Source organism: Apodemus sylvaticus, chromosome 20 (genome assembly GCF_947179515.1).
Source record: "Apodemus sylvaticus chromosome 20, mApoSyl1.1, whole genome shotgun sequence".
NCBI classification, from domain to species: domain Eukaryota; kingdom Metazoa; phylum Chordata; class Mammalia; order Rodentia; family Muridae; genus Apodemus; species Apodemus sylvaticus.
Genome location: NC_067491.1, coordinates 1,870,087 through 1,888,586, shown reverse-complemented (window position 1 = coordinate 1,888,586; position 18,500 = coordinate 1,870,087). Strand labels below are relative to the sequence as shown.

General features: G+C 57.7%; 1 protein-coding gene across 8 annotated transcripts; it reads left to right on the top strand.

Moving 5' to 3' along the window:
- The first annotated feature begins 642 nt into the window (after positions 1-642).
- Arhgap45 (Rho GTPase activating protein 45) lies at positions 643-17,412 on the top strand. Of its 8 annotated transcripts, none has more exons than XM_052165872.1 (24): positions 895-1,040; positions 1,659-1,983; positions 4,443-4,586; positions 4,708-4,792; positions 4,877-4,949; positions 5,146-5,212; positions 5,296-5,448; positions 5,531-5,595; positions 5,763-5,873; positions 5,965-6,045; positions 8,975-9,163; positions 9,689-9,826; positions 10,285-10,475; positions 10,558-10,682; positions 10,769-10,846; positions 10,936-11,040; positions 11,142-11,314; positions 11,648-11,836; positions 11,937-12,074; positions 12,461-12,687; positions 12,789-12,999; positions 13,813-13,900; positions 14,492-14,659; positions 16,686-17,412. In XM_052165872.1, the coding sequence occupies exons 1-24, from the start codon at positions 942-944 to the stop codon at positions 16,733-16,735; spliced, it is 3,273 nt and encodes a 1,090-aa protein (XP_052021832.1). In that variant the 5' UTR covers positions 895-941; the 3' UTR covers positions 16,736-17,412. The 8 variants fall into 8 exon arrangements, with proteins under 8 accessions (XP_052021829.1, XP_052021827.1, XP_052021832.1 ...); XM_052165870.1 differs by lacking the exon at positions 16,686-17,412 and adding an exon at positions 14,940-15,207 and having other exon boundaries at positions 896-1,040; XM_052165869.1 differs by lacking the exons at positions 895-1,040; positions 16,686-17,412 and adding an exon at positions 643-865 and having other exon boundaries at positions 5,311-5,448; positions 14,492-15,026.
- The last annotated feature ends 1,088 nt before the right edge of the window (positions 17,413-18,500 follow it).

Genomic DNA, 18,500 nt, shown 5'->3' with positions numbered 1-18,500 from the left:
GGCTGTGGCCTTTCTGGGCTGTGCCCCGGAGAGCCGCCCAGTGTGCCTGAGGTCAGTGGGGCTTGGGATGGTTAAGGGACAGGGTGTCTGAAGTAGATAGGACCTCTGGGTGCCATCCATGTGTCCCGGGGCTCAGAGCTGGGATATGGAAGGCGGACTGGGAACAGGAGCCCAGTGGAGGCCGCAGGGCAGCGCAGCGCCTGGGCTGCAGGACTGGAAGCCGCCCAGGGTGTGGCCCCTTCAGGTCCTGTGGTCCCCAGCAGACTGTAGCTGGTGCTTATAGGGAATGGGGGAGCGTGGTGTGGGAGCCAGGGGGTGTCTGTTGGCTCTGTGTGTGAACCTCTGTGGCTCGGTGTACACATTACACTGCCTTTCTTGACTGTGCGGTGTGTCCCAGCAAGGGTCAGCCAATGCCTGAGTCAGGCGGCCACACATCCTCAGGACACAGGCTGCAAGTGGAAGGCGGCCTGCCACGGTGAACCTGTGTCAGAGTCGGTGTGCAGAGTCCTATAAGAGCTGACAGTCACACTGGGGGCGGGTCTGTGGTGTCGCCTCCCCCCTCCCTCTGCGGGGCCTTTTCCTGTGTAGGAGACTTATGCGCCAATGAGGGCCAAGCCTGTCACGTGGGTCTGACAGCTGGGGAGGGGGTGGCCCTGAGTAATGTGGTCCAGAGACAGGCAGCACCAGGCGCTGCAGGACTGAGACCCCCCCAGACCCCCAGCCCGCCGCTGCCTGCCCGTCCTCACCTAGGGCCACTGGGGCTGGCTCCACCATGTTCTCTCGGAAGAAGCGAGAACTTATGAAAACCCCCTCTATTTCCAAAAAGAACCGCGCGGGGAGTCCCAACCCGCAGTCCTCCTCAGGGGTGAGTGGGGCACAGAGCGGGTGGGGACCCAGGATGACACCCACAGCCTGCGGTTACTAGGCGCAATTACAGCACCATGCTGGGTCAACGGTGGGGGACTCGGGCCAGCTATAGTGTCCAGCAGGCAGGAGGGCCGGGGACCAGGAGTGGCCGGAACCTGGGAGTCCGCCTTACGGTAGGTAGGGGTGTTCTTGGGTGGCCACCAAGTCGCCCATCTTGATCTACTGGAGTCTCTCGTGCCTAGACTGTCAAATAGGGTTGGGGTAATTTTAGGGTTCTGGAAGTCAGTGGGGAAATGGTGTTGAACTGGGGTGCAGGTGTGCAGAGCAGATTCCGGGGAGGGGTGTCTCTGAGTTTCTCCAGGACCTGCTGTGTCTGCCTGCTGAGTTTTTGAGAGGTTTAGGGGTATCTCTTCTAGGCCTGGGGTGTGTTCTGAGACCCAGGAGCCGGACGATCTCTTCAGGTCACAGAAGTTATCCATTTTTTTAGAAAGTGGACACCCGTGGAGGTCTCCGGGGCGGCTAGAGGGCTAGAGACCCACGAGGGTCCTCCCCACCCCCACCAGGAAGTGGGGTGCCCCTCCCTCCTGTGCCCCACAAGCCCCGCCTCTGGTTGTGGTTTGGGTAGGGACGGTTGTTTGTGAAAGCTAAAGACAGGAGGATGTTGGGTAACAGGTTGGGGGGGCAGGTTACAATTCTCTGACCTCTGACCCCCCATGAGGAATTTCTGGGGAAACTGAGGCAGTGTCTGGGATGGAGGATTCCCTTGACTCCTCTTCCCTGCGGCCCCCTAGGAGCTGCCCAGGAAGGACTATGCAGAAGCTCCCGGCCTGGAGCCGCCAGCTACATCCCTGTCCACAGTGGCCAAGGGCACAGGGACACTCAAAAGACCCACCAGCCTGAGCCGCCACGCCAGCGCCGCGGGCTTCCCGCTCTCGGGCACTGCCACCTGGACCCTGGGCCGTGGGTACCGAAGCCCCCTTTCTGCTGCCAGTCCCGCAGAGCTACCCACTGAGGGGGCTTTCCCCGATGGCGTGGACGACATCTCAACCCTGCTGGCAGATGTGGCCCGCTTCGCTGAGGGCTTGGAGAAGCTCAAGGAGTGTGTGCTGCGGGATGGTGAGGAGTTCCTGAGAGCAGTGTGAGGACAGGAGCGAGGTCGGGCGGAGGGCAAGCCTCTCGGCCCAGAGAGAGAGGGAGAGAGACAGAGACAGAGAGACAAAGAGAGACAGAGAGACAGAGAGACAGAGAGACAGAGAGGGGGGAATAAAAGAGATGGGGGGGCACACTAGGAAGCTTCCAATAGGATGTAAAGAAGTGCATGTGTCAACTAAGGTTCTGGAGGATGTGTAGGAGTTCGCTGGCATGCCCTGCCCTACAGGAGGAATTTCTTAGGCATTTGCTCGGATACCTAGAAATCGAGGTTGTATGTAAGGAGCATGGTGTGAGGACAGACGGCTGCAGAGGCTGACGGAGCCTGGCTGCCGTACCCGCGGAACACGGAAGGTGTTAAAACAGGGGAGGTGCTGGAAGCGAGCGGCCAGTTCCGTTTTCTCCTGCACGCGGTTGCTTACAGCTCCGTCCGGTTTCCTCCAGAGTTATTTTCACCTCCTTCCTGTTTGTCTCTGGCAGTTCAGAGAGATGGGTCGGGTACCCAGGCTGCTCCCCGGAAACCACATGTCAGAGCTGTGCCCAGCGCGGCAGCTCCAGCCCTCCCAGCCACCCCATCCCACACCCCACAGATACAGGGAGTTCAGGGAGGTGGAGGCCTGGGTCCGGCCTCACCCAGGAGCCTGTAAAGGCGGCGCCCTCCTGGAGAGGATGGGAGCCCCTGCGCTTATCTGGTCTCCCGGATGGAGGCTGAGTCTGCTTTTCTGGGGAAACCTTAATCTCCGACCTTTCTGTTTTTTCTTTTTTGTTTTTTTGTTTCTTTGTTTTTGAGACAGGGTTTCTCTGTGTAGCCCTGGCTGTCCTGGATCTCACTCTGTAGACCAGGCTGGCCTCGAACTCAGAAATCTGCCTGCCTCCCAGAGTGTTGGGATTACAGGCCTGCGCCACCACCGCCGGCATCTCTGGCCTTTCTTTATCCAGGCATCCTTGAGGATGCCTGTCGGGATCATCAGTTAACTGTGACCCCAAGCCTGTATAGGGCATGGGCCAGCGCCCCGGTGCACCAGCCTCTGGGCCTGGGTTGGGTTTTTTTTGTTTGTTTTTGTTTTTTTTGTTTGTTTGTTTTAAGCAGGACAAGAACAGAGTCCCCAGAGCGTCCAGGTGCATTTAAGTCTGCAGCGGGTGTGTGTGTGTGTGTGTGTGTGTGTGTGTGTGTGTGTGTGGATATAGGGCCCTCTTGCCCTTTCTCTGGAGCCATCTCCTGCCTTGAGTATCCAACTCCCAGCCTCAGTTTACCCGAAAACCCCACCCTCACACCCAGTCAAATTCCTCCTCTGTGGTTAGGGAACCTTAAGCGGACCTACATTGGGGGTGGGGTTGTTCCCAGGAGAAAGGCGGGACCTGATGGCCGGCCTAAGCCGGTTTGGCTGTTGGCTATCCCCCGCTAATAATTCCCAGGCACCGAGGACCCAGGTCCCTTGACCACAGACTACCGTTCCGCCCCTCCATACATCACATCCCTGCGCAATGTGTGTTTGTGGGACTCGGCATCCAGCGCTGAACCACGACCCCCAGCGCTGCCCGACTCTGGCCCGAGGCGAGGGGACAGTGAGTGCGGGTCCCCAACGCAAGGCCAGCACCGTGCACACAAGGCCCAAGGGCGCCCAGGAGCTCGGCCCTCCTCATGGCTGCATCGCGGGTGTCACCCTGCCTTGAAGCGGCCCCTGTGAGGGGCAGCAGGGACCCCGCGGCCCCAAGGGTTCGCGCCTGGACCGCCCCGGGGGGGCGTGGCTTCCCGGCCAGCATTCGGGGATTCCTGGAGCCAAGTCGGCCTCCCAGACGTGGGCTCAGATTCTGATCACCAAAAAACATGGCGGGAATGGCCCCCGGGGTGGCATGCCACGGCGGCCTTGGTGTCTGCAGAGGGAACCTTTTCAGACCCGGTCTTGAGGTGCTCTTGTCTTCAACGTCCTGTCAAGTCGCACAGGGTCTTGCGCTTGCCTGCGCTGTGCAGCGGTGGCAAAAGGCTCCACCTTCCAACTTCTGAGGATGGAGGGCTGTGGTGTGGCGCCCAGCGTTCCGCGGGCAGAGGCAGGAGGCTGGTCTGAACTGCACGGGGACATTGTTAGGCCTCGTTCAGCACCTAGATCCAGCATCATCCTCTTGGCTCTCTGGCTCCCCATGACTCCCTCTTGCTCAGAGGTGCACAGGTTCAAAGCCCGCAAGGTCCACCCAAAGAAAGCTGTGTGCCCACTAGTAAGCGGCTTTCCTTCCCCGCCCCCATCTGCAGTGGGGTGACGCTGCCTCCCTCCTGGTGTAAGTCCAGGACAGAGCAAAGTTAATGGACTTGCTTGGAAAAACCCTCTCTCCTGTCCACCCCTGCCTCAGTTTCCCCATCTGATCTCTGGGAAAGTGGGGAGACTGAGGCCAGCCTCTTTCTTCTCACCCACGCCCACTCTGCCCAGCAGACCTTCTTGAGGCCCGCCGGCCACTAGCCCATGAGTGCCTGGGGGAAGCTCTGCGAGTCATGCGCCAGGTCATCTCCAGATATCCACTGCTGAACACGGTGGAGACACTCACAGCCGCGGGGACACTCATTGCCAAGGTCAAAGGTCAGTCAGTCCAGTGAGGTCCACTGCGGAGGGCGTGCCAGAAGAGGGGATATCTGCAGTGGGGTTTTGAAGGGTGCCTAGGAATTTGACAAACACACTTCCGGCCTCATCTGCCTCTCAGCCTTTCATTACGAATGCAACAATGAATCCGATAAGAGGGAGTTTGAGAAGGCTCTGGAGACCATTGCGGTGTCCTTCAGCTGCACGTGAGTCGGGGGTCTGGGGTGCAGACTGGAGTTGGGGAGCATGGCCTGTGTGGGCCTCTGGAATGACTCCCCCTGGCCCTGCAGTGTGTCCGAGTTCCTTTTGGGCGAGGTGGACAGCAGTACCCTCCTGGCCGTGCCTCCCGGGGACCCCAGCCAGGTGAGCAGCCAGCAGCTCACATCCGGGTCGAGGGCGTGGGAGGGCGTGGCCATCGCCCACAGGGTGGGCACCTGGTCCCCAGTCTGACTCTGTCGCCTGGGCCATGTGGGGCTCTATGGGGGCCATAGAGGGCGTTAGAGCCAAGAAGGGGGCAGGGCAGAGGTGCAGCCTGAACCCCACACGATCCCTCACACAGTCCATGGAGAACCTTTACGGGCCAGGCACCGAGGGGCCCACACACAGCGTGGACGAGTGCGAAGAAGGTGAGTGTCTCGGGGTGTGGGGCTGGGGAGGCAGGAGGTGGCGGCGGGGCCCACGGGAGGGAGGTGTGGACCTCAGGACTGAGCCCTGGCCCCCGAAGGTTGCCTGCCCCCCGAGGAGGTGGACATGCTTCTCCAGCGCTGTGAGGGGGGCGTGGACGCCGCCCTGCAGTATGCAAAAGACATGGCCAGGTACATGAAGGACCTCATCAGCTACCTGGAGAAGAGGACCGCCCTGGGTGAGAGCCCAGAGAGCCCTGGGGCGGGGCAGGGGGCAGGGAAGGTTTCCGAAGCCTCACTCCGCGCCCCATCCCCTGGTAGAGATGGAGTTCGCCAAGGGTCTCCAGAAGGTCGTCCACAACTGCAGACAGAGCGTCACGCAGGAGGTGGGTTGGGCGGAACAGGCGTGGGAAGGGGGATGCCTAGGAGGGCGACAGGCCCGCCTGCGCCCTCCTCCTCCTCCTCCTCCCCAGGGCTTCTGCTGCCAAGAGCGGCTGCAGGGCGCTGGGACCCCTCGGTCAGGCGTCATCATGGTGACCATCCCGCCCCACAGCCCCACATGCCTCTCCTGTCCATCTACTCACTGGCTCTGGAACAAGATCTGGAGTTCGGCCACGGCATGGTGCAGGCGGTGGGCACGCTGCAGACCCAGACCTTCATGCAGGTGGGCTGTGACCGCGGTGAAGTGGCTTGCTGGCCGGCGGGCACCACCACCCACCAGCTTGGCACTCACGGTCTGTCCCTGCCTCCCTTAGCCCCTGACCATGCGGCGCTTGGAGCATGAGAGACGCAGGAAGGAGATCAAAGAATCTTGGCATCGCGCACAGAGGAAGCTGGTAGGGGCAGCGGGGGTGCAGCCAGTGCCCCCTGCTTGGTGGGTGCGGGCTCCCTGTGCTTGCAAAGAGCAGTCCAGTGCTCACTGAGACGCTCCGGCCTCAGCAGGGCACTCAAGGGTCCCACGCTGTCAGCTGTTCAGAAATTCGGAGAGAAACCGCGTGCAGCCCCAGCCCGTCGGTGTACAGTCCACACACTGTGGACCTCATTTTTCTTTTGGGCCATTGAAGGGCATGGAGGTGGCCTGGGGACATACCTCAGTGGTAAAGCACCTGTCAGGAGAACATGGGACCCTGGGCCACCTGGCCAGCATCCCATCTCTGTCACCCCAGCACCCAACCCAGGTGGGATGGGGAGTTCCTCGGGTCAATGGCCAAAAAGCCTAACTGGATCTAACTGGATCTGGGTCCACTGAACCCGGTCTCAGAAACAAGGTGGGGGATGGGCGGTGGTGGTGGTGCCTGCCTTTAATCATAGCACTTGAGAGGCAGAGGCCCTTGTCCGGGTCCAGTCAGTGCAGAGAGTGAGACTCTGTCTTGAAAGAAAAAGTTAGAACGGAAGGTCCCAGCCTCCGCCTCGGCCTTGCACACACATGTGCACACAGACAGAGATGGTGTCCAGCCTCACGGTAACAAACCTGTCTCTGACTGGGGTTCCAAAATGTATGGGTCGTTAGGGGTGCACCCTGCTTCCCTCCCAGTGACAACCCTCTTCTCAGTTTCTGTGAGTCCTCTCTGTCTCTATCCTTTGCTCAGAATGGAGGACACAAGGGATTGTTATTGGTTTCCCAGAGCTCTGTACATATGATGGAACACAAACCACAATACTGTTGGGGGAGTCCCTTCCCAAAATTTTGTCCTTTGATATTTTAATTGTAATAATTTGACTTTCTTAAAAAAGATTTATTTAAGCCGGGCAGTGGTGGCGCATGCCTATAATCCCAGCACTCTCGGAGGCAGAGGCAGGTGGATTTCTGAGTTCGAGGTCAGCCTGGTCTACAGAGTGGGTTCCAGGACAGCCAGGGCTACACAGAGAAACCCTGTCTCGAAAAAAACAAATCCAAAAATCCAAAAAAAAAGAAAAAGAAAAAAGATTTCTTTCTTTTTTTTATTTATCTTGCATACATGAGCACACTGCAGCTGTACAGATGGTTGTGAGCCTTCATGCGGTTGCTGGGGATTGAATTTAGGACCTCTGCTCCGTCCGGTCAACCCTGCTCACTCCAGCCGGCCCTGCTGGCTCTGGTTTACCTTGTTTGCCCAGTCCCTGCTCACTCCGCCCGAAGATTTATTATTATAAATAAGTACACTGTAGCTGTCTTCAGACACACCAGAAGAGGTGTCAGATCTCATTACAGATGGTATGTGGTGGCTGGGATTTGAACTCAAGACCTGTGGGAAAGCAGTCAGTGCTCTTACCCGCAGAGTCATCTCACCAGCCCAACATTTATTTTTTTTAAAAGCTATCAGTACGGGCTGACGGGAACAAGTTTCATTTTAACACTGGGAAGCAGAGGCAGGCTAATCTGTGGGAGTTCAAGGCCAGTCTGGGACACATAGTAAGTTCAGGACAGCTAGAGGTGTGTAGAAAGACCCTGTCTCAAAAAAAAAAAAAAAAAAAGAGTAATCAGATATTTACTTTTTTTTTACAGTTGTTTGTTTAGTCGGGTGGGTGGATGGAAACGCCACAGCGTTCATCTGGAGGTCAGAGACCAGCATGTGGGCATGAGCTCTCTCCATCTCCCCCTAAGGCTTGGGGACAAGGGCCTTTACCTGCTAAGACAGCGGTTCTCAGCCTTCCTAATGCTACAACCCTATAACACAGTTCCTCAAGTTGTGGTGACCTCAACCATAACATTGTTTTTGTTGTTGTTTCATAGCTAATTTTGCTACTGTTATGAATCATGATGTGAATATCTGATATGCAGCGGGGTCATGACCCACAGCTGAGAACACTGTGTGGGCCATGTCAACAGCAGCCCCTTGCTCTGCTATGAGGATTTCTGTTGCTTCTATCATCTATCTATCTATCATCTATCTATCTATCTATCATCTATCTATCTATCATCTATCTATCTATCTATCTATCTATCTATCTATCTATTTATTTGTATTTTGGGTTTTGTGGGACAGTGTTTCTATGTAGCCCTGGCTGTCCTAGAACTCGCTCTGTAGACCAGGCTGGCCTTGAACTCATAGAGATCCACCTGTCTCTCTGCCTTCCTAGTGCTGGGATTAAAAATGTGCACCACTGCCCAGCAGTGGCGGCGCATGCCTTTAATCCCAGCACTTGGGAGGCAGAGGCAGGCAGATTTCTGAGTTCGAGGCCAGCCTAGTCTACAGAGTGAGTTCCAGGACAGCCAGGGCTACACAGAGAAACCCTGTCTCAAAAACAAACAAGCAACAAACAAAAAGAGAGATGTGCACCACTGCCTGGCTTGAGGTTTGGTATTTACTTATTTTCTTTAGTTTGAGGGTGACTGCAGGCCTAACGTGAGCTCTCCCTCTGAGACGCTGGAGTCTCAGCTAGAGTCCCTGCCTTCATGTCTAGGTCTCTGACTTTCAGACTGTGGGATGTGGGCTCCCCACACCCAGACACGTTAGTTTGTGACTCAGTGCTTCCTGTCACCCTGGGGTGCTAGGCTTCCTGCTAGGGCCTAGGCCGGCTCTCTGTTTTCATCTGTAAGACAGGAAGTGAAACTTCCTGAGACCTGGCCGTGGAAAGCGGCGAGATGTGTTTCAGTTTGTGTTTTTCAGCTCTGAGCCATGCCTCAGTTTCCCTATGGGGTCCCACTGCACAAAACTCCCAGTGTCTGCTGTCAGTGGTCCCCTGCTGGCTGACTGAGGATGTGGGGCTGGTGGGAGGGAGGGAGGGAGGAAGGGAGGGCAGAACCAGGGTGAGGCACAGGCTGGACCCTCTCTCCTCTCACAGCAAGAGGCAGAGGCCAACCTGCGCAAGGCCAAACAGGGCTACAAACAGCGCTGTGAAGACCACGACAAGGCCCGGCTCCAGGTGGCCAAAGCGGAGGAGGAACAACAGGGCACGGGGCCAGGAGCGGGGACTGCGGCCTCCAAGGCCCTGGACAAGAGGAGGAGGCTGGAGGAAGAGACCAAAAACAAGGCATTAGCCGCGGGGGGGGGGGGGGGGGCGGGGGGAGTCCTGGAAGTGAGGGATGCCTCCAGGGGACATGTTTATGACTGCCACCCCCAGGCCTGTCACAGCCACCACCTAAGCCCAGACCCCTTTGTTGTTTCCTTAATTATTGGCTGTACTGAGAATGGCCTTTCCATGTGCAACAGAAGGACAGTGCTCCCCTGGCCACGCCCCCAGCCCCTCACTGGGGGGATTCTAGGCGGGGCTCCACCCTGACCACGCCCCAGCTCCTCACTGGGGGGATTCTGGGCGGGGCTCCACCCTGGCCGCGCCCCCAGCCCTTCACATTCTAGGCAAAAGCTCCACTCCTGAGCCTAGCCCTTGGCCTACCTCTTAGATTTTATGTAGAGACAGACTCTCTAAATTTCCCAGGCTGTCACGTCCCTCGGGGTCTCTAGTTATTGTGGTGACACTTCTGCCCACCATAATGGTCTCTCCTGGATTTCTGTGTCAAAACCCTCGACTGACCCTTGCCCCTGACCAATCCCTCAGGCCGAGGAGGCCATGGCCACTTACCGCACATGCGTGGCAGACGCCAAAACGCAGAAGCAGGAGCTGGAGGACACGAAGGTGACCGCGCTGCGACAGATCCAGGAGGTCATCAGACAGAGCGATCAGACCATTAAGTCGGTGTGTGATGGGCAATGGTTGGGCTGAACCTGGGGAGGCGGGGCAATGAGCAGGATTTAGTGTATTTGCTAAAGGGGCGGGGTACAACGTGGGCGGGGCACGGGCCGGGTTTTGGTATGGCAAGGTGATTCTAGTGGTATAGAATAGTGGGTAGGTGGGGCAGGGTAGGGCAAGACCCTTTCACCGCACAGAGGTCACAGGGAGGGACTGGTCTGGTCTGTTACACGTTGGATAATGCAGCAGGGTCCCAGCAAGGGTACTGTGTCCACAGGAAGATGTCCTGTGGCTCTATGCGGGACAGGAGGAGGGTCTGGTGGGTGCTATACAGTGGGTGTGATCTGGGGTGGAGCGGTGTCGGAGCAGAACTACTGGGATAGGGTGCTGGACTGTGGGAGGGACTTGATGTGGGGCGTGGCCGTGGGCGTGGCCCTGCCCTTGACTAGCACAAATCGCCCCAGGCCACCATCTCCTACTACCAGCTGATGCACATGCAGACAGCACCGCTGCCTGTGAACTTCCAGATGCTGTGTGAGAGCAGCAAACTCTACGACCCGGGCCAACAGTACGCATCCCACGTGCGTCAGCTGCAGCGAGGCGAGGAGCCCGACGTGCGCTACGACTTCGAGCCTTATGTCTCCACCAACGCCTGGTACCTTCGCCCTGTGCAGCCACATGCTTCCAGTGGGGGATGGGGAGACCTGGGGAGACCTCTTACTGACACCTACCACCAGGTCCCCAATCATGCGGACGCGGAAGGACAGCTTCAACCCTGGCGACGTTTCAGGACCCGAAGCTGCTGGCAGTCCCCCCGAGGAAAGTGGCGCCTCAGAGGGGGCTCCCAGCAAGGACCACAGGGGTGAGTGCGTGCAGGCCCACCGAGCCCGATAGCTCCGGCTTCCCGCTGTGGGGACACGGTGTCTTCATCCATCTCTCATCCTGCAGGGGGACGAGGTCACCAGGTACATAAGTCCTGGCCCATCTCCATCTCAGACACGGAAGTCGGTCTGGACGTCAGCTCAGGTGAAGTGGCACCAGGGCACGTGTCCCACAGGGAGTCCCAGGCAGGGCCCGCCTGGTTCCAGTGCTTCTCAAGCCTGCTTTCTATTTAGGGGACTTGAAGAAGTTCGATCGGACATCGTCCAGTGGCACCATGTCCTCTAGTGAGGAGCTGGTCGACCAGGAAGCCGGCTTGGTAGTCTCAGCCTTTGATTCTGGTGAGGGCCCCCAGTGAGCCTGGCATGGAGGGAGTTAACCATCATTGACCCAACTGGCCCCCAGCTGTCTCGGTGACACCGGCATTTTATCCTGTCTTCAGCTGACCTCAATGGCATGGACCCCGAGTTACCCGTGGCCATGCCCAGTGGACCCTTCCGCCACGTAGGATTGTCCAAAGCAGCCCGCACCCACCGACTTCGCAAGCTGCGCACGCCGGCCAAGTGCAGAGAGTGTAACAGCTATGTGTACTTCCACGGAGCTGAATGTGAAGAGGTGCGTGGGTACCCCGGCCCCGGTGTCATCAAGGGTCAGGACTGAGGCTCAGTGGACGGACCAGGGGCTGGCTGGCCTTGCGAGTGCAAACCTCTAGGTTCTGGTTCCAGTGTCAGGACTTCAGAGTTATCCTTGGCTACAGAGCAAGACAGAGCCAGCCTGGGGCTACGTGAGACCCTGTCTCAGAAAGATCAAAATGGCCAGTGAAGGGCAGGGGACGCTTTAGGTCTGAGAGGCACTCGGGGTGCAGGGGTCCTCCAGGGCACAGATCGTGGAAGCGGGCCTGGCATCTACAGCAGGGGTCTGGAAAAGGGACATTTTGTCATCTCTCAGTGCTGTCTGGCTTGTCACAAAAAGTGTTTGGAGACCCTGGCCATCCAGTGTGGCCACAAGAAGCTTCAGGGCCGCCTGCAGCTATTTGGACAAGACTTCAGCCAAGCGGCGCGCAGCACCCCCGATGGGGTGCCATTCATCGTCAAAAAATGTGTCTGTGAGATTGAGCGGCGGGCACTGCAGACCAAGGTGAGGTCCGGGGACACGGGGAGGGGGGGAGTTTAGTCGAGAACGCAGAGGTCCTGGAGCTGGTGCGAGTCCGGCTTGGGGGTGCCTGTTGGTTCCCCAGGGGATCTACCGGGTCAATGGCGTGAAGACGCGCGTGGAGAAGCTGTGCCAGGCCTTTGAGAATGGCCAAGAACTGGTGGAGTTGTCCCAGGCCCCGCCCCACGACATTAGCAACGTCCTAAAGCTATACCTGCGGCAGGTGAGGCCAACCTGGGTGGACCCGGGTGGGTGGGAAGGGTGTGGCCAGGGTAGAGCAGGGCACCTTGGCGTGGTAGGGGGCAGTCAGAGGCTGCTGTGGCTAAGCCTTAGCACGATGGGCGTGGTCAGAGCTGGTCAGGAGCGGGAAAGCAGGTTCCGAGCTCCTGGGTGTGAGCGCGCCTAGAGGGGTTGGCAGGCACAGGGGACGTGTTAGGTAGTACAGTGGGGCTCTTGCTGTGGTGGGCGTGGCTAACGCTGATGGACACGCCCCTAGCAGGTCTGAGGCCGGACTGGGCATGACCCGCGGGCGGTGGGCGGGGGGAGGGGCTTGTCAGGTGCTCACGTTTGCTAGGCCAGGCCTTGATCTCTGCATGTGTCACCGTGCAGCTACCGGAGCCCCTCATCTCTTTTCGCTTCTACCATGAGCTGGTGGGGCTAGCGAAGGACACCCTAAAGGCAGAGGCCGAAGCCAAGGCTGCGAGCCGGGGCCGGCAGGACGGGTCCGAGAGTGAGACTGCCACCTTGGCGATGGTGGGCCGCCTGCGGGAGCTCATGCGGGCTCTGCCAGCCGAAAACCGGGCCACACTCGTATACCTGCTGAGGCACCTGCGAAGGTGAGGGTCCCTGCGTGGTGCTGCAAGAGCTGACGGGGGGGGGAGGTCTGGGGGGTTCCCCGGAGCCACACCCACCCACACCCATCTCTGCCCCTCCCCAGGATCGTGGAAATGGAGCAGGATAACAAGATGACCCCTGGGAACCTGGGCATCGTTTTCGGGCCCACACTGCTGCGGCCTCGGCCCACCGATGCCACCGTGTCCCTCTCTTCTCTGGTGGACTACCCCCACCAGGCCCGTGTCATCGAGACTCTGATTGTCCACTATGGCCTGGTCTTTGAGGAGGAGCTAGAGGAGGCACCTGGCAGCCAGGTAAGGGAGGCAGGCGGGCGGGAGACCCTTCGTCTGTGAGGAGGTGACAAATACGCTCACATGGCTACGCCTCAGTAGGAGAGCCAGCCTCCAGGAAGCCCTGGGCTCCCGTTCCATTCCCCAGCACCAGTGGGCCAGGTTGCTGTGTGGGCCCCTTCATCTCAGGACTCAGGGGTGGACGGAGGAGGGCAAGGGCTTCCTGGCCAGCCTCAGCTACAGAGCAGTTTGAAGCTAGCCTGGGCTACATGAGAACCTTATGTAGCTGTATTCGGAAACAAAACACTTTTAACCCCAGCACCGGGGAGGCAGAGGCAGGCACAACTTTATGAATTCCGGACTACTCTGGTTTACATAGAGTCCCAGACCAGCTGGGGATACATTGAGACCTTGTCTCAACGAAGTAAATTATTACTAAGTTAAAAATAATAATAATAAGCTGCCCGTGGTGGGGCACACCTTTAGTCCCGGCTCTCAGGAGGCAGAGGCAGGTGGATCTCTGTGAGCTTGAGGGCAGCCTGGGCTACAAAGTGAGTTCCTGGACAGCCTGGGCTCCACGGATAAGTTTACAGGGTGAAGGGGCTGGAGACGGTCGCTGTTGCGAGGACCGGGGCCTTTTGGCGGCTCCCACTCGCCTGTAACTCTAACGCTGGTGGACCTGCCGTTGGCTCCGCGGGCGGAGAGCGTGCGCACAGACACACAGTGCCTACAGGCTAAACACCCATACACAGAAAATAAAAACCAAGGTGAAGCCCTGGGAGGTCGGAAGCAGGGGCGGGTCCTCGCGCAGCTGGCCCGAACCATCTCCCAATCCAGGAGGACGCGTCCACCCCGTGCGACCGGCCGCAGGCTGCTGAGGGCATCGGCTTCCCGCTGCAGGAAGAGGCGGAGGATGGAAGCCGAGGTGAGCAGTGGGGCCCGCAGACCCTGGCAGGTGACCCAGGTGGGCAGGGCGGCAGCCAGTGCTGGGATGGGCTGTCCTCGTGAACTGACTTCCCGCTACATTAGTGGCACCGGGGCGGGGCAGAGGGCAGAGGGCAACCTGTGTCTGTAGACCCATGGCAGGGCCGGCAGAGCAGAGAGAGAGAGGGCTGGGGTCAGTGTTGGGGTCCCGGATGACCTCGTCTGGGTTACAAGACGTGTTTCTCTCCTGTCTTTGGGTCATTGTGTGTGTTGAGTGTGTGTGAGTGTGTGCGTGAGTGAGTGTGTGTGAGTGTCTGCATGTGTGTCTGTGTCTGTGTGTGTGTCTGTGAGTGTCTGTGAGTATGTGTGTGTGAGTGTGTATGTGAATGTGTGTGTATGTGTGTGTATGAGTGAGTTTGTATGTGAATGTGTGTATGTGTGTGTGGGTGTGTAGGTATGTGTGTGAGTATGAGTGTGAGTTTGTGTGTGTATGTATGTGAATGTGTATGTGTGAGTGTGTGTGTGTGTGTGTGTGTGTTTTCACTTTCATCTCCCCTCACCCGTCTCTCTGTGTCCCCTTCTCTCGGCCCAGAATCTCATGAGGCCTCCAATGACTCGGACTCGGAGCTGGAAGAGGCCTCTGACCCGCTTTCATCCTCGGACGCCAGCGCCCTGCACCGCCTCAGTTTCCTGGAGCAGACGGAGGCAGGCCTGGACGAAGGGCCCCAGAGTCACAGTGGCAGTGAGGAACAGCTGGAGGGTGAGGATGGAGCCCTGGGCCAGCAGCTGGGTCACTTCAACACCAACCAGTCCAACAACACAGCACAGGCCCCGCTGCCTGCCATGCGGCTCCGAGGCGGGCAGATCACAGGTGGCACTGGTCAGAAGCGGTGGCCACAGTTTGTCTGAGCTGGGTGGCGATGGGGGAGGGAGTTTCTCACAATGCTGTGAAACTCCAGGGAGCCCAGGGTCCCCGGTACCGTGGACTCAGATGGACAGTGGCCCAGATGGAGTCTCCTGGCCTTTGTGCGCCTGTGCAGATGCAGCTGCGGATTCCCGTGACGCCCTCATCTCTCCCACGGTCCCCGTCAGTCTAGATGTGTCCGAGGGGGTGTGGCATCGCGACGCTGTGTGGTGATGGGTGCAGTCCTGCTCCTGTGTGTAGAGCTGGAGATGGCTCTGGCTTCAGGAATCTTGCAGGAGGCTGGACAACGGGCAGACAGGTGGGGGGACACAGTGGGTCTCTCGAAGGAGCTGGACACACGGACCCCCAATTTGCTTGAAATAAACTTAACTGACTGGGCCACAGCCCCTATCTTGTTCTTCTGCTTCTCGGACAGGGTCTCCTTTGGAGCCCTGGCCATCCTAAAGTTCTTTATGTAGATCAGGCTGGCCTCGAACTCTCAGGGATCCGCCTCCTTCCGCGTCCTACCCATTGGAATGAAAGGCGAAGTCTGGCGGTGGTGGCGCACGCCTGTAATCCCAGCACTCTGGGAGGCAGAGGCAGGCAGATTTCTGAGTTCGAGGCCAGCCTGGTCTACAGAGTGAGTTCCAGGACAGCCAGGGCTACACAGAGAAACCCTGTCTCAAAAACAAAAACAACAACAACAAAAAAGGAATGAAAGTCAAGTGCCACAACTCCCAACGGCTTCTGTTTTCGTAACATTTACTTTGTGAGTCTCGGTCCTGCCTGTGGGTCTGTGAGTCCTGTTCGCGCAGGGCCTGCAGAGGTGAGCAGAGGCTCAGTCCTGAGCCTGTCCTGTGTGAGAGCACCAGGGCACTTCATGGCCTGGCCTGTATGTTAAATCTATCTTCCTTGTTCGTTTTCTGAGTCTGGCTCAAGCAACAGCTCAGGAAGTGTCCCAAGCTGTGGGGACCATCCTGTGACAGGAGCTCGGGGGAGGTATTAAGTCCTGGGCACACACACACTGTGACAGTTCCGTCACTTGGGGCAGAGCTGCCCAGAAGAGCATACGGAGTATGGTTTTTTAGTTTGTTGGTTGGTGTTTTGTCTTGTTTTGTTTTGACTTTTTCCCTTTTGAGATGGGATTTCAGAGGCTGTGCGGCACAACGAACTTGCTGTATGGCCAAAGAAGGCCTTGAACTACCAATCCTCCCTCCTGCCTCTACCTCCAGAGTGCTGGGATGAGAGGCTTGTCCCTTCAGGCCGGTTCATGTGGCCCCGGGGATGAGCCACGGTGCCACACATGCAGGTGCTCTACCCAGTGAGCCCAGGCGCAGGTGCATTAATTTTTTAGTTGAGTAGTTTAGGGTCTTGAGTTTGATCAGGGTCCAGGTTCCTCTGTGATTTCCTGGCTGTGTGATGCAGGGGCATCTCCTGTTTTTATTTGCAGTGTCTACTGTTTGTACACAGACCTTGTCCCAGGCAGGCCTGGAGAAGTCAGAGGACAACTCTCTCCTTCCGCCATGTTGGTTCCCAAGATTAAACGTGGGTTGTCAGGGTGGCAGCAAACCCTGTCCCGTGCTCAGTCCTCCTATTGGCCTTGTATTTAATGTCTCGAGGTCCAGCCTGTAGCCCAGGCTAACCCTGATTTACAGCACGCTCCAGGTTCAGCATCCCAAGTACGGGGATGGCAGGTGTCTACACTCTACCCAGTCTGCCAACTACATTTTATTTATTTTTAGTTTTTGGCTTTTGGAGACAGGGTCTCTCTGCATAGCCTTGGCTGTCCTAGTACTCACTCTGTAGACCACGCTGGCCACCATGCCACATTTTCGTGGATTTTGTTATTTGTTTACAAACTACATTTTATTATTTTTTGTAGTTCTAGGAAAGGACCCCCATCCTTCAGAGCTTCAGCCTCAGGAGGGATGAGGAGTCGCTGCTGCCCTTCTCAGCCCTGATCCTCGCACAAAGGTGGCCCTGGGACGCTCTATCCACAAGAACTCAGTGTGCACCTCTCAGAAGAAAGGCCACTTGCCGGCGAGGACTGCGGTCTAGTAGTAGTGTGCTGGCCTGACCTAGGGGAATCCCCAGGTCTTCATAAACCAGGGGTGGGGCATGCCCGGTATTCCAGCACAGCGGATACAATATGGGTGGGGTGCTAGATCAGAAGTCAGAAGTTCAAGGTCTTCCTCAGCTACACAGTGAACTGAAGCTACACAGAGACCTGGGAAGGAACGGCCACTTGTCATCCCGAGGACTGGAGTCAAAAGAATGCTCAGCCACCCTGATATCAGCCAGAGGGGAAGGGGCCTTTCTTCCTGGGGTGCAGCTTCCTATGGGGGGAGGGCTTCCTGGCGCGGGATCAGCCAGAAGCCTGCAGCAAACCACAGGCACAGACAGAATGCCTGGGCGCAGGGTGGCTGAGAGACAGTCTGGGCAGACCGCGGTCATGGTCAGCACGTCAGCAGCCGCCCTGATCTTGGTAAACAACGTCTTGGCCCCAGGCCAGGACCCAGACATGAAGGCAGTCTGGGCTTTAGTTGTTCTTCAGGAGAGGAACTGATGCATGGTTGGTTGCCAGTGAATGTATTTGTTAGCTTCATGTACATGTTGGCTTTTTGTTTGTTCTTATGCAGGGTCTATGTGGCCCGGGTGGTCTGGAACTCAGAGCCCCCTCTCCAAGTGCTGAGGGTAGAGGTGGCTCATGCCCTGCCCTGCACTACTTTAGGATGGAAAGGAGCCCTCCCCGTGCCATGACTGACCCAGACCCCTGAGCCACACCCTGATCCTGATTTTATGTGTCATTGTGGTGCTAGATGTCACCCAGGGCTACCCACTGCTAGATGGGTGTCCAAGCCATACCCAACAAAGTCCCTGAGGGACACAGTGTGGGTGAACTGAGGCCAAACTTGCTCCAGGATCTCAGCCTGTGGTGACCAAAGAACTAAGTGGTCATCTTTAGTGTCACCTGTCCCCTCTCCACCTGCCCACACCAAAGCTGTGCCCCTTGTAGGCACTCATCCACCCCTTCCCTGGCCCTGCCTACAGGGGTCCCAACACCCTGGGGCCTCTGGGAGGGAGACTTCGTGCCCTTCTAAGCCTGGCAGGTTTCAGCCAGGATGACTTTCGGTATCCGAGAGTCTACAGACGGGATGAGTCTGCTGGGCACTCCAGGAACCTCAGTCTAAGCAGAAAACCCCTCATCTTACGACCTGAGGTGCCCACAGCTCTGCAGGGGGACCAGCGAGGAGCTGTGAGGGGCCCCCAGGCTGCCTTTCTGGGGATCTCACCCCGCTGCAGGACAGAGGCCAGGTGGACTGAAGCCCTCTGTGGAGTGGATGTGACCAACCTGTGTGTAAGAAAAAATGGAGTCGGGTGCAGAGATGGCTCAGGAGTTAAAAGCACTGAATGCTCTTTCGGAGATCCTGAGTTCAATTCCCAGAATCCACAGGGTCAACCATCTGTTCATAACCATCCACATTGGGATCTGATGCCCTCTTCTGGTGTGTATAAAGACAGAACACTTAGATAAGGATGGACTTGGGTTTAAGGTTTTGAAGGTTTAAGACACGGCAGAGGTTGGGGCACTGGCCATTCTCCCAGGCGTAGCCCTCAGCACTCACAGCCTATGACCGTCTGTCATGTAACTTCAGTTCCAGAGAACATGGACCTCGCGCATCCGCAGATCACAGAC